We start from the raw sequence: 22846 nt of genomic DNA on the forward strand, positions 1-22846 counted from the left end.
TCCCAGGGAGCAGTTGGATGGGAAAGAGTCCGAGGAAGGACCACTCCCTTGGGAGGACAGCCAGAGAGAGAGCCATGTGCTTGGAGCTTTCTCTTAAAGGGTTGTGGCTGACCTAGAATGACCCAGATGTGTCCTAGTGCTGGTCTAGATGCGCATGCTCAGTACACACAATGGTACACGTGGAGTATGTAAGAAAGACATGATGAACCGGAAGTCAGCTTACCAGCCAGGCTGACCTTCTGGGGGAGGGAGGCAATTTGCATAAGGTGCTTAAGAGTGATAAAGCTACAACAAAAGAACAATAGACTTCTTCCTCTGGAGGTGCATGCTTGTTTTGCATAATCAGGAGACATTCCTTGACTGGAGGAGGGGATGTAATCACTGTGAGCTTTGCAAACTTGTGACTTCTACCAGGTTTTTGGAAATTGGGCTTGTTTGCTGGCCTGTATGATATCTTAGTCCATAATAACATAACCAGATATAAAAATCACAACTTAAAGGGAAAAAGGGGATTTTCACGTAACATGCTCCTCAGAGAATGGGTACACTCACATAGAGGAAGGTGGTCCATCAGATAGCTTGGTTCTAAGCCATTTAAGGCTTTAAAACTCAGAGCCAGCACCTTGAATTGCATCCAGAAGCAATCTGACAACCGGTACAGTCGAAGCAGCAGAGACAAGATATAAACATAATATCTTGCTTGTTGAAGCTTTGCATGACTGCATTCTGCACCAATTGAAACTTCTGAAGGGTTTTTAATGTAAAGCAGATTGCAATAATCCAAACAAAAGATAACCAGGATATGGGTAATGCCCCAAAGCTAGGTCTGATTGGGACAGAATTGGGTGCAGGAGCTGGGCAAAAGCACCCTTGGCCACAGCTGTCACCTGAGCCTTGTGGGGCATAAGAACATAAGAACAGCCCCACTGGATCAGGCCATAGGCCCATCTAGTCCAGCTTCCTGTATCTCACAGCTGCCCACCAAATGCCCCAGGGAGCACACCAGATAACAAGAGACCTCATCCTGGTGCTCTCCCCTACATCTGGCATTCTGACTTAACCCATTCCTAAAAAGTGGGGCAAAGTGGGTACAGGAGTACTCTCAAACTGCAAACTTGATCCTCTCAAGGAGAGTACAACAGAGCAGGTAGATATACCACTGCCAAATCAGCAGGCCTCCTTAGTTATGTCTGGATTTAAACTCAGTTTATTTGCCCATATCAAGCCCAACACCAATTCAATTCAAGGTATTCAATATATACATTCACTCATTGGGGAGTCACAGCTGACTATGGAGTGCACTTTCAGTGGCAAACCCAAGTTCACTACTGCTTAAAAGGCCCTTTTGGTGTTTGAACTGGAAGCTGGGTGTACTGGCGTAGCTGGGGGGGCGGGGCACTAAGTTTTGCAGGGAGCCTCCCCACAGCATGTAAGCAGCCTTTCCCCCTCCCCTTGGGAGCCATCCGCCTCCATTTTGCTCCCCCTGCCCAAATGGCTCCAAAGGGGAGGGGAGGAGCCACTTGCACACTATGGGGAGGCTCCCTGCAAAACTTAGTGCCCCGCCCCCCTCTAGCTACGCCAGTGGTTGGGAGTGCCCCTAAAATAATGGATTATCTGGTCCACTCTCCACCTCGGCAAGCAGGCGGTGGAGATCAGTTGTGAAGAATTTCTGAAGAGGAGAATACAGGTTATCCCTTGTTATCTACTGGGATTCGATTTCAGAATCCCTAGTAGATTTTTAAAAAAATGTGGATTAAAAAAACAGTGGAAAAATAGATTAAAGACCCACTTCCAGGTTTCTGGCTCCTCCATTGCTCTTAATGGAATAAGGCTGAGGTTTTCAAACTCTCAGGGTGCCTCCTCCCTGCCTTCTGGCTGCCCCTGCCCCTTAAGGGGAAAGAGACCAGGACCCTCAGGCTAGGGCATTGTGACGTCCCAGTTTGAATACCACTGGAATAAGGTCTTGCCTTGACATCCACTGGAGTTTGATTCTGGGACTCCCTGCTGATCCTATAAAATGTGTCAAATAAAAGTAGTTTTAAAAAATAAAAAAGTGCATCACTTTACAATTTTGGTTTAAAAACAGCTTTTCTTACTGTTGTAGAGAAGCACTCAGCAATTAGAAATGCAAAGAGTCCCCTGCCTTTGCCTGGCTCAGCTGAAGAATGGAATGATCGCGTGCATGACTGTCTCTCTACAACAATAAGAAAAGCAGTTTTTTTAAAACTGTGATTTTAAAGGGATGCATTTTTCCCCTTCTCCGGGGATCAGCACATTCCTTCTCATTTGCAGGGGTCATTTGTGTTGAGTCAAATTCAAGTATAAAAAAATCTGTGTACAGATTTTACAGGTTGGACCTGTAGAGGTAATAGAATTCGTACAGCACTTTAGAATACTCAGAGCACTTGGCATGCATGATTTTAGTAATTTCTTTTAACAGTCTTGTAAGGTAGATCAGTATTATTGGTCACATGTTGCTGATGTTGAGCCAGGGATGAGAACAGAATTGAGTGATCTTTTGCCTCAGGTGAGGTTTGAACCAGCTTCCACTCTTCAATCACCACACTACACCAGCTCTCTAGGTGGGCCTGCATTCCGTAAATAAAGCTGACCAAAATGCTTTATGTGTTTTAGGAGGTTTAGGACTCCTGTGTGGTTGATTGACTACTGAAACTCAATGGACTGTAGCTTTGAGGAACCTGGTAGTTCAGGCTATTTAAATAGCTTGACTGTAGTAAATATAGAATGTACAGGCGCTGAGCTTTGAGATGTCTTTGCATATTTGGCAATCTGGCAGGCACACCTGCGACTGCGCAAATGCTTTGTTGATATGTTGAGTGTTGAAAAGCCAGTGCTCTGGAAAATAGTAGAAAGATATAGAAAGAGCTAGCCTTGAAAATGTTATGGAGAAATCATATCTATGGAATGTGTTTGCGGTTAAGCTAGAGAGCCAGCTGGTTACAGCCAGTATGAATCAGCATCCTTTTGTAAAATTCCCTATTACGTAGCCTTATATCATGTGTTTTGAGACTTAATAAAAAGCTGGGTCAGGAGCTGGGAGACACGACACTTCACTTCACTTCACTTCTCCCTTGATTCCTTCCTGCTCCTGCTTCCAGCCGTTCTGCATATCTCTGAAACTTTTCTGTTGTCTGATTCTTCGCCACAGCTTCTCTGTCACACCAAGCAGCTAACTCAGGCTGCTCCTCAATTAGCACTAAAATGCTACATTGACAATGCTGTTTGTTATCTGGAACTTTAGCTTTTAAGCTTCTGGTGGAGAATGTGCAAATCCATGGACAGTTTGTGCAGTAGACTTAAGGTTTGTTCAAGGTGGGATGACCTCTGAACAGTAAGTGTTACAAAATTGCATTCAAAGTGTTGTCACACAATTTGGTCACGCCTATAGCAAATGTGGAATTATGCCGAAGCATGGTTCTTGCTGCAGATTGATAGTTGTTTTTTTTTTTCCAGATGCATCCCTAGATGAATTAGCCTGCTTCATAGAAATACTCAGGCTCACCCCAGGCATGCATTTGTTCTGTGGCTAAATGCATTTGTGAATCACATCCATGAGTGTCAACCCATATCGGTGTTGTGACCACACTGCAATCCAGGGATTTCTTCATGACAAACCTGTGCTGGTTCCTTCTCCAGCACTGTCAATCCTCCTCCAACAGACTTCCTATGTCTGTACATATCCCAGTAGCACTTGCCCACTGAAAGGGGAGGAATTCCCCCCCCCCCGCTTAAGAACGTAAGAACAGCCCTACTGGATCAGGCCATAAGCCCATCTAGTACAGCTTCCTGTATCTCACAGTGGCCCACCAAATGCCCCAGCAAGCACACCAGATAACAAGAGACCTGCATCCTGGTGCCGTCCCTTGCATCTGACATAGCCCATTTCTAAAATCAGGAGGTTGCACATACACTTCATGGCTTGTAACCCGTAATGGATTTTTCCTCCAGAAACTTGTCCAATCCCCTTTTAAAGGTATCCAGGCCAGATGCCGTCACTACATCCTGTGGCAAGCAGTTCCACAGACCAACCATACGCTGACTAAATAAATATTTTATTTTGTCTGTCCTAACTCTCCCAACGCTCAAATTTAGTGGATGTCCCCTGGTTCTGGAGTTCTGTGAGAGTGTAAAGAGCATCTCTCGATCCACTTTATCCTTCCCATGCATAATTTTGTATGTCTCAATCATGTCCCACCTCAGGTGCCTCTTTTCTAGGCTGAAGAGGCCCAAACACCATAGCCTTTCCTCATAAGGAAGTTGCCCCAGCCCAGCAATCATCTTAGTTGCCCTGTTTTGCACCTTTTCCATTTCCACTATATCCTTTTTGAGAGGCGCCCAGAACTGGACACAATACTTCAGGTGTGGCCTTACCATAGATTTGTACAACGGCATTATAATATTAGCTGTTAGATGCAAGGGACCTTTTCTAATGATCCCAAGCATAGAATTGGCCTTCTTTACTGCTGCCGCACATTGGGTCGACACTTTCATCGACCTGTCCACCACCACCCCAAGATCTCTCTCCTGATCTGTCACAGACAGCTCAGAACCCATTAGCCTATATGTGAAGTTTTGAGTTTTTGCCCCAATGTGCTTGACTTTACACTTACTGACATTGAAGCGCATCTGCCATTTTGCTGCCCATTCTCCCAGTTTGGACAGATCCTTCTGGAACTCCTCACAATCACTTCTGGTCCTCACCACTCGGAAAAGTTTGATGTTGTCTGCAAACGTAGCCACCTCACTGCTCACCCCTGTCTCCAGGTCATTTATGAAGAGGTTGAAGAGCACCAGTCCCAGGACAGATCCTTGGGGCACACCGCTTTTCACCTCTCTCCATTGTGAAAATTGCCCATTGACACCCACTCTCTGTTTCCTGGTTTTCAACCAGGTCTTATTCCCTGACTGTGGAGTTTTTTCAGTAGCCTTTGGTGAGGGACCATGTCGAACGCCTTCTGAAAGTCCAGATATATAATGTCCACAGGTTCTCCTGCATCCACATGCCTGTTGACCTTTTCAAAGAATTCTAAAAGGTTTGTGAGGCAAGACTTACCCTTACAGAAGCCATGCTGATTCTCCCTCAGCAAGGCTTGTTTGTCTTTGTGTTTTGAGATTCTATCTTTGATGAGGCAGTCCACCATCTTACCTGGTATAGATATTAGGCTGACTGGCCTATAGTTTCCTGGGTCCCCTCTCTTTCCCTTTTTAAAGATTGGCGTGACATTTGCTATCCTCCAATCCTCTGGCACTGTGGCCGTTTTGAGGGACAAGTTCTTTTTGAGGGCTTGTTCTTCTAAGGGCAGAAAACATTCTGGTTCAGGCATACCTTGTGATTTGCTGTTCCCACTTCCAAAGGGAACTCTTTTCTCCCTTATTGTTCGGTTTTGTTCTTTAATCAAGAAAGTATTCTTACTTACTTTTCTTCCAAAAATTTCTTCTCTCCCTACTTCAAGGAGGTTCTCCATACATTGATTTCAGGTGTCTGCCAATTGATTGCTGGTCATCCAGGACAATCTACCCCAGTTGGAGCGAGGGAAGGGAGCCTGCTGGCAACAGTACATGCAAATCACAGGCGGTGTGGCAACAACACAATTCATTTTGGCTGAATGATGGTTGGCCAAGCACACCCCATGTCTTCTGCCATATTTTGAGTTCTGGGGACCAAGGTCAATTTTTAGGGGAATGTGGGCAAAAGGAGGGATGTTGGAAGGGGGGAAACACACATTCCACATGTATGAGATTTTTAAACATAAATGTTTTGAAGGGAGAGCTGTGCCCAAAGATGCTCTTGACCAAACATTGACACAAACAAAATACCTTAAAATATCTAATTGGTTGAACAACCATTTACAAATGTGCATAAAAGAAATGCTGGTAAATGGATTTACAAAAGAGGGATGGGTTGGGACAAGGATATGATGAGCTATGGCAAAGGAGGTCTTCTTTGGGAGTCAGTCTATGGCACACCACTTTGCACCCCCCCCCCCCAGAACTCACAGATATCTACAACCACATGAGTTTTACAACTAGACCTTCAAAACTATCAGGGATCCAGTTTAGAATGGAGTTCAGACACTGGGTAATGAGCTGATGTGAAGACATTGGGTGAATCTTGCCCTTTAGGTAAAGAGTGCTCATTCTTGGAGGACACACATAAAGCAGAATAGCTGAGATTGCAACCATTTTTGCCATCAGTTTTAAGACCTGGATTGTTGCTCATCCATTCACTATAGCTGCTTGAGGGCCAGTAAAACAGACAAGAAGTTAGAGCACTTTTCAACAAAGGAATTAGAGATTTTTAGACTATAAAAAAGGCAACTAAGGCGAACATGATAGAAGTTCTATAAAAGTATGCATGGTGCATAATTAGATACATACATAGATGTGAGTATTATATAATAGATAGGTGTATACGTATTATTTTATTACACATTACATTATCAGTCACTGAGGGTGCAATCATAACCCCTTATGTCAGTGCATTGACTTAAGGGCAATGCGGCTCTGAGGTAAGGGAACAAACATTCCCTTACTTTGAGGAGGCCTCCGTGAGTGACACCCAACTGCAGGATGCAGCACACGTTTCATTGGTACCACGATGCCAGTGCTGGAAAGTACTGACATAAGGGGTTAGGATTGTACCCTCAATGAAATTGCCAAGCCAGGCAAAATAAAGTTCTTTGGCTGCAATCAACCTTATACAGTGGCAGTCCTAGGGAGGGTGGGAGGGGTAAAAGCCACACTTGTGGGCCCTGTGGTGGGGCAGCGCTGACACTGCCTGCCTGCCACTGCCTGCTTTCAGAATTGACGGAGGCAGCAGTGGTGGTGTACACCACTGCTGCCTCCGTCCACCCTCCAAAGCTGTTCTGGGGGCAAGCAAAGCCCCACACTGTGTTCGCAGTCACTCTGAAAGCCTTCTGAGGCCACCAGAGCACACTTAAAACAGTGTTTCCAGTTTGTGGGAAAACCAGAAGCGCTCCGGAGGCCTCAGAAGGCTTTTGGAACACTCATGAGGCATGAGGCTCTGTACAGACCTAGGTAAGTATCCCCCGGGGGGGAGGACAGTGTGTTGTGGGGGAGGGGGCATGTTGCAGTTCTGTGCCCTGGAGTGGCACAAGGGCCAGGTCCACAACTGACTTTATACAACCTTATTCTTCTAAACACAGTGGGATTTACTTTTGAATAAACATGCATAGAGTATTACTGTAAAAATGCTAAAAAGCTAGCACCCCCCCTGTTTGATTATAGATAGCACAGGGATTTTAATCTGAGTTAGTGATAGTGAATATAGTATATAGTTGAAGCAGGTCAACTAATAGGTAGTAATTATTCTGCATTAATTAATGTAAAGTATGGAGGTGAGAGTAGAGTGCTTGAGTCAGAAATGTAATTTACTGCTAAACCACATTGTTAAGGATTATGAGAGAGAGAGAGAGAGAGAGAGAGAGAGAGAGAGAGAGAGAGAGAGAGAGCCCATGTGACTAGGCTCCCAGTCCATCTAAGGCTGGGCTGTAGACTAATTGTTCAGGATAAGTGAACAAACCTCTAAAAGCCTAGGGGAAACTGGGTGAGATGTCCAAATTAGAGGGTTATAATTCTGCAGGAAGTAGGACGCATTCAGACCCTGAGAGGGCTTCTATACCATCTGTTCCTTTTAATAGTTGTATACAAAACAACTATTAAAATACAGACAACTATTGAATGCAGACAACTACCACAGACAACAGTTGTATACAGACAAATATTAGCGCCTTAAGTGCCCTTTGTTGGAATAGAAAGGGTTAGGGTTAGGGTTAGAAAGGCTGGATATAAATAAATAAAAAATAAACATTATAAAATATGCTTTTGTAAATTGAGTCGACCTTCAAATTGGCGCCATTTTAACAGATGTCAGGGACTGACCTGGGTCCTTACAGAAACTATGCAAAACTATCCTGTGCTTTGTCCTGTGAGCAAGAACCCATAAGGTCCAGCAGGCCACAGTCAGACAGCAAGGACAGTCAGAGTTATGGGACTATGGAAAGCTTCAGGTGAGCAATGTGTATCAATAAAGGCGAGAGGCTGACCAAGCGGGACAGACACTTTGATACTTAATGTTTGTGTAGTGCTTCCTGAGAGTGTGCAGATCATTTTGTGTGTATTATCTAGATCAGTGGTTCCCAACCTTTAGGAACCCATGGACCCCACTGAGACTAAAATTGGAATTGATGCAGATCACATACAACAGGGCCTTGAAGCAGAACTTTATCAGAGGGAACTTTATCAGAGGAACTTTATGTTTCCTTTGGGCCTCTTCCCAAGGGGGGAGGGAAGATGGTGAACAGAGTGGAGGAGGGTGGCAATGACAGTGGTGTACCTGGAGGGGGGCAAACGAGGCAAATGCCCCAGGCACCAACCCTCCAGGGGCGCCTCCTCAAGCTTCCTGCCCCCCGCCACCTGCCTGCCCTTTTTCTTAAAGGGAGAGAAGTTGGCAGCTCCGCCGGCTTATCTCCCTTTAAAAACAGAGCCTCCTCCCAATGGAGGAGGGGTGCCCAGGAGCACTCCTGGAGAGGCAGCAAGAAGCTACCTGTCTGGCAGCAACTCAGCGCCAGACTGGGCCGCCCCCGACCTCCTCCTTTATAGGACGAGAGGGCAGGGGTGCCCTAGAGCGTCAGCATGACTCCTGTTGCACCAACGCTCTAGCCCGGGCACCCGTGCCCTCGCCTCCTCTGGAGAGGCCTCTGGAAGCGAGAGGGTGGCCTAGATCGTCAGTGCTGAAGCTCTAGGCTTCCCAGGCCCCAACAGAGGCTTTCGCACCACTTGTAGGTGGTGCGGAGGGCTCCTTTGGAGCGGTCTGGGGTTGCTGGAAGCAGCGCCCAAGACAGGTGGGCTTCCAGCAGCCACAAACTGCTCCAATGGAGAACTCCGCACTGCTTACAAGTGACATGGAAGTCTCTGTTGGTTGGGGCCTTGGCTGCCTCCTCTGTTCCCCCTTTTTTCCAAAGGGGGAACGGAGGAGGTAGCTGCATGGAAGTGATTGTAGTGATGATGATGTGGGGTGGTCACAGGTGGGGGGTGGAAAAGGAGTGGGGGAGCGGAAAACTGGGGGTTGCCCCAGGTGCCGGGACCCCCCGGTACACCACTGGCAATGGGTGAGCAGAACAGGGATGGGGAGGGGCAAAACAGGGCAGGGGGAGGGTTGCAACAGTAGGAAGAATCTTTGGAGCCCTGGTCTATTGTGCTTCCCAATGTGGAGCCCAGGTCTACCTGCCCACACAGTGTCGGCAGCTAGATATAGTAATAAGGAAAACCAAACACACTCTGAAATCTCTAAAAAATTTTAGATATAGAAAATCATTGCAGAAAATTAGATCATCCTTTTTAGGCTCACACTAGAATGGAAAGTGTCCTATGTGTACTAAAACGTGCTTCTGCAGCAGCAGTAGTTCCACAGCTGTGTCCTTGATACACCCTTTCATGGTAAGCAGCTCCACAAGCCAAAGTAGCAGGCCAGTTTCCTTCCAGGTTTGATGGTGTTCAGGAGTGTCATGTATGTGTTCCTTGGCCCAGCACATATGGCTTGCCACAGCCGCTTTGCACCCAGCATCCTATGCGGGCAGCAAGTCTGGGTGAGATTGGAAAATATAAGATCCCAAGAAATTTCTGGGGGGCTTCCTTTGGATCCTGGGTCCCTTTTTGACTCTGGGTTTCGGTACAAATTACCCCCGCTTAGGTCCTGCATACAACCCCCACCTCTTCACACAAATAATACAATTAAATTTGAAATAATTAGAAATTTATTAGATGTATTATTTATAGTGAAGATTTGTGGGTTGCTGCTTTTGTTGCTGTCTGTGGGTAGCAACAGACATTTTCCGCCCTCTCTGGTGGTCCTTGGGGGAGCACATTGGAAGTGATCAAAGGCAGTTTTTTTTTCCTGAGACTTTGTGGACGACTTGTCAGGGTCTTGCTGACCACCTGTGGTCCCCAAACCACAGGTTGGGAACCAGTGATCTAGATGTAGTCCTTGCAACAACCTGGAAGTATTATTAACTCCAAGGTAGCTGTGGCTGACAGGGAGGGCCTTGCCTAAGGTCACATCTTGACCTTCACTGTAGATGAGAGACTGCAAAAGTCCTGCTTCACAACCTTAACTTCCAGGTTGTTGTAAGGACTACAAGCCACCTGGACAAGGCTCTCAGGAGAAAATTGTTGAGATAGGGGAACAGAGAGACTCCCTGGAGCATCAGGTGGGCCACAAGTGCTACCAGAACTTTGGTTAAAACATGGGGGACTGTGGTCAGACCAAATGGGAGGGCCCTGTACTAGTAGTGCTGGTTGTGTAGCAAAACTTCAGGAACTTGCAGTGTAATGGCAGAATGGGAATGTGGAGATAGGCTTCTGACACATCAATCAATGTGAGGAAGTCACCTTCCTGGAGGGCCACCATGATGGATCTACAAGTCTCCATCTTGAACTTTCTTTTGTGAAGGAAGCAGATGAGCCATTTCAAGTTCAGAATTGCTCTCGTGTCTCAATTTTTCTTTGGGACCAGGAAGAACACAGAGTATACCCCCTTGCCCCATTGGGACTGGCTCAACTGCTCAAATCTGTAGGAGATGTTCTGTGGTTTGTAGCTTCTGCAGATGTTTCTGGTTGATGCAAAAACTTTCCAGTACCTGTTTTGAGGTACTCAGTGGAATTCTAGGACTTAGCCTTGGGAAACTGTACATAGGATCCAAGCATCTGAGCTGGCTTTGCTAGGAGTTTGCAAAGCCAAGGAGGTGCTCCCAATGTGTCTCCAGGCCTGGCATCATGCTCGTTGGTCTTTGGTGGCCCTAGAGGAGGTGGAGCTGGAGTTTCCATGCATCTTGGCTCTGGAAAACAGGCGTGTGCTGTTCCATCTGGGCTTTTGTTTGAGTTGGTCATGCTGGAGGTAACTTTACTTTGAGGAATGAAAGGAACCAGATTTTGCCTTGGTCGATTCCTTCTTTCCAGAGGGCAGAATCTCCCTTTTTGCTTTGTTTTCAACCAGCAGAGGGTTGAGTGCCTGCCTGAAGAGTTTGGATCCTTGGAAGGGGACCCCATCCAGTCTAGTTTGGGAGCTGGAGTCCCTATCTCAGAAGCAAAGCCAGATGTTTCGCCTTGCCACTGTGTTTGAGGCCCTGGCCCTGGCATTCAACTGCATAGAGTCAACCATGAAGGCCAGTGCCATGGAAATCATCTTTAATCAATCCTTGGCTATCTTGGATAGACCCTGTTCAGAAGGGACCAATTCTTTAGCCCCATAGGAAAGCTGTCCTGGGCATAATTGAAAAGGAAATGGCTGCCCTGAAAGTGTATAAAGTAACCTCAAAGTTTCTTTTCAAAGAGGAACCCACTTTTTTATCACAACTGTCTTGGGGTCCATCCCCTCCTATTGCTTTCTAATACAGCTGTTGATGAGATAGCAGCGACAGGGGTGTCCATGAGGGATTGCACAACCTTGTCTGGAAGGGAGTATATCTTGTCCACTATACAGGAGCTATGCTTGTGCTGCATGGGGTTGCTCCATTCAGTGTCCAGGACTCTTTGGAAAGACTCTGGAAAAGGCACTACCTCAGGCTTGGAGTGTCCCTGTAGAGCTGGAGTTCCCAGTAGGAGAGAGATCTGCAGAAGCCGAGAGGTTAAGGGCCTGAGAGGCTTTTCCTATTATGCGAGGGAAGAGATCCATCGCAAAGAGCCTGTACACTTACTTGGACTGCGCTTCCTCTGCCTCATCACCAGACAACTCCCCTCCTTCCCTCTCATACTCAGAAGATGATACGGGGGGGGGGGGAACTGAGGTTGGAGTGACTGCTCAGCATCTTGTGACTACCCTTGGGCTTCTTGCAAAGAGACATCTTTTTCTTTTCTTTTTCTTTGGCTTGGTGCTTAAGCTCTTGTGGCATGAAGGAGAGTCCTCCTCGGAGCTTTCCCTGGAGGTGGATGAGGAAGACAAGGGCAGTGGGCTGGGAGACCGAGGTCTTCGGTTTGTGAATCCCTTGGAGGGGTCTTTTAACCAAGGAAGGTAGCTGGGCTTTTAGGGCCCCATCCATAGTTAACTATGGCAGAAATTTGGGAAGAAAGATCAGAGCCTTCAGTCTTAGCCTGTGAAGGCTGGGCTTAGGATCCTGCATTTTGGGTGGTTCACCACTCTGCCACCATACTGAAACCCCCTGCATCTTAAAGTAGGAACTCCTGCTGGCTGTAATGCTGGTGTTGTTGCTGGGCTGGACTACCCTGGGCCTCTGTGGTGGAGGGCTTCTCCAGTCTGTCTGGCAAGGCCTCTCCTCGCCTGTATCCTGGTGGCAGCGGGACTCTTCAAATGGTGCAAAACGTGTCAGGCGTTTCCACGCACCATGCTGTCTGACCTGATGATGCTCCAGGGCTTGCCACTGCTCTGGAGCTCTGCCACCTTCATTGGAGTGGCTGTGGCTGTGGAGGTGTGCTGTTATACGAAGTGTTCATCCGTGGTCTCCCCTCTTCCCCCATTGCTCTCATCGTGGTCTGGCATGCATGTGCCTGCAGCAACTCCCCCAAGGTGCTGGAATGCAGCTGGTGGAGGCTTCCCAGCTACAGCAGAGCTGCACTGGTAAGACCTGCTGCACCTCCCTAGCTTCCTTTATTCCCTGGCTAAGACAGGGGAATGGATAGGGAAAGGATGGAAGACAATCGACAAGAGGCCAGGTTGGGGGGGGGGAGAGATAGAAGGGGAAAAGGTAGGAAAAAGGAGGAAGAAGACCTAATAACGTCTGAGCTCTAAGGGGTCTGCAAGACCCAACTTGTCTCTTAGAGAGGCAGAGCTGGACTTGGTTGGGATTCCCCCCCACAGGAGGAAGAGACTTCAAGCAAGACTGCCCTGCCTCAGAGTGTGAGGGGCAACCCACACAGTGGGGAATGCCCTCCTTCCTTTTTCAGAGAATACTATGTTTTGCAACTGACCAAATAGAAGCAAAGGTACTGCTGGCCTCTGAAACTAACCAGAGCAACTGTATAGTTGGAAAGGGGGATCATTTTGTGTGTGTGTGTGTGTGTGTGTGTGTGTGTGTGTGTGTGTGTGTGTGTGTGTTTTAATATGAGGCAAGGAAACACTCTGTGTTCTATAAGTTAGCCAGAGCTAGGGTGGCGGCAGGGGAGGCAGCAAAAGACTTAAAAGTAGAAAAAGGAGGCACACTAGTAGTACTGTATCTAGCCAACATTTTACCATTTTTCAACAAGGATATAATGGGAGACATTGGGCACAATCCAGAGGTGCCCATGGGCCGGTGCAAGTCCCTTGCGCTGGCCCAGGAGGATTGCAAAAGTGCCGTAAGATGCAGGGTAGCAGTGGCAGAGCTAAGGGGGTGCAGGGGGTAGCAGCTGCACTGGGCACCAAGCTTTAGGGGGGCAACAAGCTGAGCTTGACACTAGTTACTAAAATTGTGAAAATCTTGGTTTGTATGAATAATACCATCATGTTATATATCACTGGAAAAGTAATTTAGTGCAGAGTGTAATGAAACAAACTGCACTGGAATATCTTTATTCTATCAAAAGTTATGGCCAATTAACCAGAAAATGAAAACACAAGTGCCTTGTGGAACAAAAAGTGGATTTGCTTAACGCCAAACTAACCTATGAGACTGATTGTTCTGAGTGTCAATGAGATGTTATTATGATACAGCATGGAACCAATAACTTTTTGCTTATTTCCTCAATTAAATTTGATTTTATCATGCGGGGGGGGGCCCTACAAAATCTTCTTTGAACCCGGGTAGCAGGTAGATGCCTTGGCTATGCCACTGACTGGGGTGAGGCAGCAGACCAAGTGGGTGGTGAGCAGCTGGGGGGAGGAGGTGGGTTCCTCCCAATTTTCATTTTTTAAAAAGCCCAGGTGTGATGTCACTTTAGGTTGTGACATCACTTCTGGGGCAACATTTTGAGCTTGGCACCGGGCTACATGATCATTAGCTATGCCACTGCAGGGTAGGATTTCGCCCATTGCCAACTGCTTTGCTGAAATCTAGGTACACTGTGTCCATGGCATTCTCATGAACTATCAGACTAGTAACTCTATCAAAAAGGGAAGATTGGTCTGGCACAAGTTGTTCTTGACAAACTCAGCTGACTCCTAGAAATGACCCCATTATTTTCTAAATGCTCACAGACATTCTGCTTAATAATCTTTTTCAAGATGGTAGATGTTTCAAGATGGCTCAGCTTTGGTTAGAGAAATGGGGGAATCAACTGTCTTCTGTAATTACGTAATACAGATTCAGAGTTGGCTTACAGATGAGCTTCATTTAAACTTGGCTGAAGATACAATGCTGGCTTTCAGAAATGAAATCCATTGCTATTAGATTCACCTCTATTCTAGTTAAAAACAAGGGTTATTGAGTTAATTTGTGCGACCGTTAAGTCTAAAACACTGGTTTCCAAACTGGTGGAAGAACCGGAAAAGCAATGTGATTGCCACAATTGTGCTGCTGCTGGGCACAGAAGTGTTTTTTTTTTAAACTTGCCTGGGGATTGCTATGGCCTTCCTGAGGTCTGGAGAGCCTGTGACCCCCTCTGCAGTCCACCCTGAGGCTTGGAAATGTAAAAAGGGGGGGGGGAACCCACTTTCAATTTTAGTCCCCAAACAGGAAGTTTTTTTTTTCTTTTGACATTTCTGTGCTTCGGGGAGGGTTGCAGAGGTTTATGTCCCCAAACAGGAAGTGTTCTGTTTTGTTTTGTTTTCCTTTTTTCAACATTTCTAAACCTCAGGGAGGGCTGCAGAAGGGGCAGTCTTACCAGACCCTCGGGAGAGTCATATCAACCCCCAGGTAAGTTAAAAAACCCCTTCTCTGCCTGGCAGCAGTTGTGACTGTTGCCCAGCATCCCAGAAGGCTGTGTCACAGGATACCTTGGCAGATGCAACTGCCCAGAGTGTCCCTGTGACCTGTTTGAAAAACACATTGTGCCATGACAGAACGATAAGCTCTGCTCAGGACAGGAAGGGCTGTTTTGGGACACAAAGGTCTCCCGTTTGGAGACCACAGTCATAGACTTAAGGTGGTTTTACATAGGCAGGCTGAACATAAACCCCATTTTTTCAGAGGGTTTTTACAAGTATTATTCCATCACATTAAAAAATCTTATAAAACCTCCATTTCTCCAGATGTCTCCCTTCATAGTGCAGTCATCATCCTGAATGCTGACTTTCTGCACTGTCCAAGCTCTCGCAGGCAGCTGCACCAATCTTCAGACCGGTTTCTCAAAGTTGCTATTCGTTTTTTACCTGCTGACTCTTCCACACTCCACTCCACCAGAGGCAGTCTGAGCCTCTCTCCATCTCTTGGTCTCCCATCCAAGCAACTGATCCTACTCAGCTTTACAAGCAAGGCGACAGCTCAACCTCCAGACTTCATCTCCTACCACCTGCCTATTCTTCATGTGGTTATGACACCAATCCAGTTTATATCTTTATAAGAACCAGAACAGTAAGAACAAGAGGTTTTAGATAAGTGGTTCCCAAAATCCTACTTGGAACTTGGGAAACCTGTAAGTCTGTTCTGTTGAAAAACACATGACAACAGGGTGAAATGGTAAGCTCTGCTCATGGGGGGGGGGGCTTTCTCCAAACCCCAGATCCAGCCCATGGGCTGAGGTTTGGAGAGCCCTGGTCTATGAGAAAGGCAGTATATGAATACCATAATAAATAAAGTAGCGAGTTCTTTTAAAAATACATTTCCATTTGTTCTAAGGAATATTTTTCTTAAACACATGACTGTACTTTTTAATATCTTGCTCTGGACATTGCATGTTGGAAAATGTAACTGAGTTGCAAGGAAAACCACTGGGATTAGAACTAGAAGGTGCAATGACACTCATCTTGAGCTGTTCTGCATTTCAGATTTGTTGTTATGGCTGATAACCATAATTAGCTTTTTTATTTAGGGACAATTCTCCAGTCCACCCTCACTTTCTTTGGGAAGGGATGAGAAATGTGGAGCCTGGACAGACTGAGACTGGAAGACCACAAGGGTGGGATTAACTTGGACTGCCAGAGTCACTAAGTGATTGGTGAACCCTTGTAATTATGGCTGTCAGCAAGTTGATTTGAGACAATACAGTACCTAGTACCTGCGGGGGTTTCATTCCAGAACACTCAGCAGATATGGAATCTGGATACTGGGGTCCAAATTTAAATACCTTTAGAATTTGGGGGTGAGGCGGGAAGAGCAAGGAACATGTGACCTGGAAGTGGGTCTTTCAGACCTAAAAATAGCTGCAGAGGCTGGGAAACTGAGCAGTTTGGATTCGAAATGGTAGGAACTCCAATTTTGGTGAATTTTTTAGAAAGACATTTAAATTCAGACTTGGTATCTGCTGGCACCCATAGTGAGTCAAATCCGCAGATACCAAACCCAAGGCTATTGGAGTCCGACTGTACAGTCAAAAGATGGGGAGCTCAAGGCATTCATGGGAGTCAAGGCAGTGTGGGAAGCTCTTTGGTTGTACAACACAGCATTGGGAACCAAAGGAGAGAGGTAGCTGAACCAGAACTAGCTATGCAGAAACAGAACACCTTAAGGTCATAATCTGTCACCCAATAAGTCTGCTGTGCAGGGTGGAAGAGGAAGCAGGGAAAGCCTCTGCGCATTAGTATGGCTCTGCCCTTTGATGAACTAGCTCAGTGCATGACATCTGTTTGTTGCTATGTTGGCCTGACACTTGTTGCACCTAATCCAGAAAACATTCTAGTTCTAGCACTGAAGTGTAGATCAAACTCCCAGGTTGTGAAGATAGCATCATTGCTTGATGAACACACTTCTGCTACAGCAGCATTTCTCTGCTCCCCTGACCCCTGCCGCCTGGCAATGAGATTAGCAATCCAAAGTGACAAACTGTAGAAGGACGCTTGGCTTGGCAGGCAGAGCTCCAGCATGCATGTTTGAAAAAGCCCTCCCATCCACCCTGAGCCTCTTACTGGTGTTTATCATGTTGTGTCTGGCCTCCCAATCTGGAATGATTATTACATTACTTCCAGTGGTACTTCCAATAGGTGTGCCATGTGAAGTGGTACGATGAGAGACGAACATTGAGAAACACTGTTTTTTAGAGCAGTGGTTCTCAAACTTTTCGCACCAGGACCTACTTTTTAGAATGTCCAGGACCCACCAGAAGTGATGTCATTAAGCTGAAGGTGATGTCATGGCCAGAAGAGAGATCATCACGCAGGAAGTGCTTTTCTGAGAATACAGCAAGCACTGAAATTGCCCATAGCAAGAACTGAAATTGTGCCATTTTCCCTAGATAGACAAGCTATTAATAAATTAAAATGAATAATTACAAATAATTAAATTGCAGTAAAACAAACAAGGGGAGATGATATGGGGAAGCCTTTCTTGTTCCACCAAGTGAATTATCTCTGTAGCCTGCCTGCTAAAACCTCACCCCCCCCAAAGCACTGTAAGATTTTTCAGCCCTACTCAATGTCCAGTTGAATTTCTTATATTTAAGCCAGTTCAGTGTGATTGGGACAAAATCAGTTTTAAATCCAACATGTTTTTTGTTTGAACTGTATTGAGATTTAAAGTTTCCCTCTAAACAACGTTAAAAACCCAGAATGATGAGAAGAGGAAAAGGGGGGGGGGAATCTGCAAAAGACAATCCTCTCCAATCAAGCAGTGGTTCCCAAACCTTTTAGCACCAGAACCCACTTTTTAAAATTACATACCATGAGGACCCACCTAGCTTTACAAGACTTAAAAAAAAGGTTTTACCAGCCTTTTGGTGGGGGAGGGGCTGCCTTCTTGTTGAGCTCCATGTTCATAGGATTGGGACCATTCTGCTAGCCTTGCACTCAAGCCAAGACACGTTTGCTTAATCATGAGTAAACATGACCATGTGCCTTAGATTTGCTTTCCATAGGGCTCAATACATTCATCAGCATGAGGGAGGGACTTCCTTCTCTGGTGTTTTTTGCGGGGGCTGCGTTCATCAGTTTGGGACCACTCTGGTAGCGATGGATTCCTCTCGGCCTGCTTTTTGCAAAGAACCAAGGCACTTTTGTCTACACATGAGTAAAATCACTCAATTCTCATAGGGTTCAATACATTTTGCTTGTCTGCTATCAGTTTGTCAGTTGCGGCTTCACAACCCACCCAGGGTTCACAACCCACCCACAACCCAGGTCGCAACCCACGGTTCAAGAAATCCTGCTCCAGAGCATTTTTGCTTTCTTGAATGTATACCAGATATTCTTACAATGTGCAAGGTCCCATCATTCTAAATTAATCAGGCATTTATTATCCTAGAAATGGCCATCATTAATATATTTAATATTAATGTGGATGAAATATGTGCTGTCCTTGTGGGGGCAACTGCAGTCTACAGAGGCTTTAGTTGAAAGGACCATTAAAATCAAGCTTCCTCCAATCCATTAGGCCCATCTCTTTACACTGAAGAAGATGAAGCCTTGCTGTGTGAAATGTCATGCATAATTGGGTCAATTTGCTGCTTTAAACTCTGCCCCTTCCTCCACACAGTTCTGAGTGCTGTTTATTTTTTTTGCAGAAGCTCTGTTGATCTTATTGAGGATGGTGACTCATGCGGTGCTGGTTTCGGGGTTGTAGGCAGTGTTGTGTGTACTCCATGTTCTTAAAAAAATTCAAAATTATGAAGCAAGAAAATCTTAAATCTGGGACAAGCATGCATTATGTAAATCTGCATTTCTCTGATTGTACATAATTTGATTTTGCATTCTTACCTCTCTGTTGTTTTGAATGATAGCTGAGATTCTCAGGAAAGCTGAATTCTGTGTCTGCAGAGGCAAAGGTACTGGGAAGCAAGGGGGAGCCCCTCCACTCAGGAAGCTTTGCCTGATCCTGAGAGGAGGAGCTACCCACCTGAGGAAGACTGACCCCGCCATGGAACCCACTGGAAAAGTTGAATTCTGTGCCAACAGCCAGTGGTGTAGCTAGGTCATTTGATACCCAAGGCCCATAAATTTTTGTCACCCCATACAATACAATTAATTATTTAATTATTAATTACTTATATTAATTACTAACTAATCAAATAATTCACATTTTTATACCACCCTTTCTCTAAGCATCTCAGGGTAGTGTACATGGTTCCTCCCCTTATTTTGCCCTCACGACAACCCTGTGGGGTAGGTGAGACTGAGACATAGTAATAGTCATGACATGAAATGAATAATAATGGCCAGAAAATAAATGCAGTGAATATTTTCCCATAAGCAATGGATGAAATTCTGCATCAAATGATATATAACATGATGGTATTATTCCTAAAAGCCATGATTTCCAGAATTCGGGTCACTAGGGTCAAACCCCCCCCCCACAAAGGATGTGTCATTGGCCTGCAGCCAAGGCATGTTTGCCTATTCATGCGACCATATGGCTAACTTTCACTTTCCATAGGGCTCATTACATTTGCCTGCTTGGAGGGAGGGACTTCCTTCTTTGATTTTTTTTTTGGGCTGCTTTCATTGGATAGGGACCATTCTGGCATCGTTGGATTCCTCTCAGCCTGCCCTTTCCGATAGACTAAGGCACGTTTGCCTACTTGCGAATAAACGTGTGATATGGCTTCCACAGGGCTCCATGCATTTTTTTGGTTTTTGGTTTTTGTTGAGTGGACAGGACAGTAGCTCCCCACCCCACCCCCTGGGGCCACTGGCATAGCTAGAGGGGGGGCAGCGCACAAAGTTTTGCAAAGAGCCTCACCGCAGTGTGCAAGTGGCTCCTCCCCCTCCCCTTGGGAACCTTTCCCCTCCAGCCCACATGGCTCCAAAGGGGAGAGGCGGAGCTGCTTGCATGCTGCGGTGAGGCTCCCTGCAAAACTTACGCTACTGCTGCACAGGGTCTGGCCCCCCCCCGTCCCTGCAGCCGTGCGCAAGGAGAGCGAACCTGTGGACTTGGGCAGCAGTTGCTATCTGGCTGCTGGAAAGTGTGCACCGTGTGACTTGCTTCCCAGTGCCACGGGAGTCCCTCTGCAGGTCCAAAAGCGAAGCGGTGCCAGGTGGAGAAGGCTGGAGATGCCATGCAAGCTTGGCCAGGCCTGAGCGCACTTGCCTGAGCACCAGAGGACTTCTAGCGAGCGGAGGCGTTTGGCCTCAGGACACGCCCTGTGGGCTGGAACCTGGGGCGGTCTGCCCCCCACCCCTCTGTAGCGACGCCTCTGCCAACAGCATATTCTGTGCTTTTCCTGCAGTGTAAACCAGAGCTCCAGTTAAAGGCATGATCTCTTGTCCTCTTTTGCAGGCGCTTTGGCACAAAATGCACAGCGTGCCAGCAGGGGATTCCACCCACACAGGTGGTCAGAAAGGCCCAGGATTTTGTCTATCATCTGCACTGCTTTGCCTGCATTATCTGCAACCGCCAGCTGGCCACAGGAGATGAGTTCTACCTCATGGAAGATGGGCGCCTGGTGTGCAAGGAGGACTACGAGACAGCCAAGCAGAACGGTAGGGGCTGGTTCAAGTGTCCAGATTCTGCATGTGGCCCTGAGGCTGCCAACGCGTGTTCTCATTCGAAGTGTGACATAATGCCTTTGTAGTCCGAATTCTGTCCAATGTCATTCATTTCCCAGGTGTCCTCTTTGCCCTCTCTTTATTTCTACAGGCATTTGCACACAGAGCTGATCTTTTGCTAATTGTAGGAGAGGTTATAGTATCAAATTGGATAATAAATTAGATGGGCATATTAACTCTGGAGTGAAAACCCATTGTCCTGGAATGCTTACAATCAGTTGGAAAAACAAAGGCAGCAGGGTCACATGAGGAAACGTATCCAGTCCTTTTTGTTACAAGGGCTTGGCTCTACCTTGCTGCCATCGTAGGCTGTGGGTCTGACTGTGATCCCCACCAGAGTCTTCCTCAACTCACTCTTTTCTCCTTTTGCTCTCATGCCTGATATTCTTTGCATAGCATCCATGCTCCCAACACCCCTTTTCATGCCCTGGAAAATGGCTGCGTCAGGGTGCCTGGAAGAAGCAAGGGGGTGATATAGAGCATGTCATGGCTTAGGCTTTCCCACAGGCACTTTGGCTGGATATTCAGTTTTTTCCCCCCTTGAATGTGTCTCAAGAAACTTTACATTCTCCAGGGACTGATCATGTGCTACAGGGATATTTGCCATCTTTCTTCAGTTTAAGATGTGGTGCATGGAGGAAAGTCAAGAGCCAAGAGCCAAAAGCAACCCTAGGCTCAGCTCCAGTGGAGGCAACAGAGTTGCATCCTGCACATCTGCTTAATCTGGCCCTTAACCCGGAGAGTCTCCCATTTTTCATGCTGAGGTCTAAAATGCCAATATTTACTGTAGGTGAAAAACTCAGAATTGGGAGTGGGTTGAGGAAAGTGAAACAGAAAGAGGCAATAGATCACCAAACGCTAATGAATCCACAGAGGCTGCCAAACGGTGCCTGACTGAAATTAAAACTGAACTGGTCTTTAATGGATTTCATGTTGACAAGCCCTGACTTCTCATTAATTAAGGACTCTATTTTGACCTAATCAATTTGGCTGGGGTGATGCAATGCCTATTTGTGCTGAGGGGATTGGCGGGGGAAGCAGGGCTAGCAGATCCAGGATTGAATATTGTTCCATTTCTATTATTGACTCAGTGCTTCAGTGTCATAAAGTTTTGCAGCCAATGGCCTTGCAAAGAAAGGGACAAGTAAACTCCAGTGCGCAGGCTGACTTCTCTGCAGCAAGATATTTTGTTAGTGAGGCTCATGGAAACAGGGAGCTTTGTATGTCTTGGGCACTTTTGTTCTTATTAACTGGATTTTCTTTATAGGCATGCATAAAGTGCATTTTGGCCAGTTTGATAGGTCTTTAGGGAAAGAAACTAGATATGAAAGAATGGTTACTAAGCCTGCGACCAATTTTCAGAGTTCAGGAAGAAGAAAACTATGACTACTGTATACATTCCAACCTGGCACCTGCAAGCCCGGCATGTACTCACATTAACGTTTTACTGCTGAGTTGATTATGGAAAGTGTTGCTGCTCTCATTGGAAGTGCTTTAACCCTCTATCAGTAGTTATCTGGAGTGAAATTGGATTCAGAGCCAGACTGCATGTTTGGCTTTGTACAGGGAATCAGATGTGCTGCTGTTTTAAAAGCAACTTGGCAATCAAACCAGCAATGAATTTCATGAATCCCAGCTGAAATGTTAATTTAGTTGTGGGGAATTTAGAAATTGAGAGCATTTATTTATATGTTCTGCTTTTCTTCTTTACACAAAAGACACATTGTGTGTGCATGTGCATTGTGTGTAAGATGCACAATCAAAATATTGTGTGAACTAGTACTAATGGTTGCTATACAGGTGGCAATGGGGGCAAGGAGCTTTTCAGTGGTGGCAGCTGAGGATGAATTGCTCCCCAGAGGGGTTTGCCTAGCACTGATTTTACCATCCTGTTGGAATAGGACGAAAACCTTCTTTCCTTCCCAGGCCTTTTAACTGGGATATTGGTCCCTGCTGAATTTTGTTGTACTGCACAAGTCTGCAGCTTCAATTGTTACAGGTGGGGTTTTTTTGGGTGATAATGAAAGAAAAACACTTAACACCACTTTCTGCACTTCTCATTTTTGTAAACAAAACAAAACAAAAAACCACCATGAAATCTGTGGGGAAAAATCAAACCTCTACATGCATGCAGCTGCTAGTACACTTTTAAATTTATAATGTATAAAAATGCACCCTTGGAATAAAAACACATAACACCACTTTCTGCACTTCTCATTTTTGTCAAAAAATGAAATCTGCAAAAATACAAAACTGAAAAAGCACACCTCTATACATTGTTTGCTGGTTAGATAGTTCATTATA

The 22846-nt window shown here is 46.0% G+C and overlaps 1 protein-coding gene across 1 annotated transcript in view; it reads left to right on the top strand.

The window, feature by feature from the left end:
• LHX4 (LIM homeobox 4) overlaps window positions 1-22846 on the top strand; it is a 75340-nt gene that overhangs the window by 47801 nt on the left and 4693 nt on the right. The window contains exon 3 of the mRNA XM_066624972.1: window positions 20274-20476. Within this exon, the coding sequence (XP_066481069.1) occupies window positions 20274-20476 (203 nt within the window). The remainder of the gene's footprint in view (window positions 1-20273; window positions 20477-22846) is intronic.

Source organism: Tiliqua scincoides, chromosome 4 (genome assembly GCF_035046505.1).
Source record: "Tiliqua scincoides isolate rTilSci1 chromosome 4, rTilSci1.hap2, whole genome shotgun sequence".
Taxonomy (NCBI): domain Eukaryota; kingdom Metazoa; phylum Chordata; class Lepidosauria; order Squamata; family Scincidae; genus Tiliqua; species Tiliqua scincoides.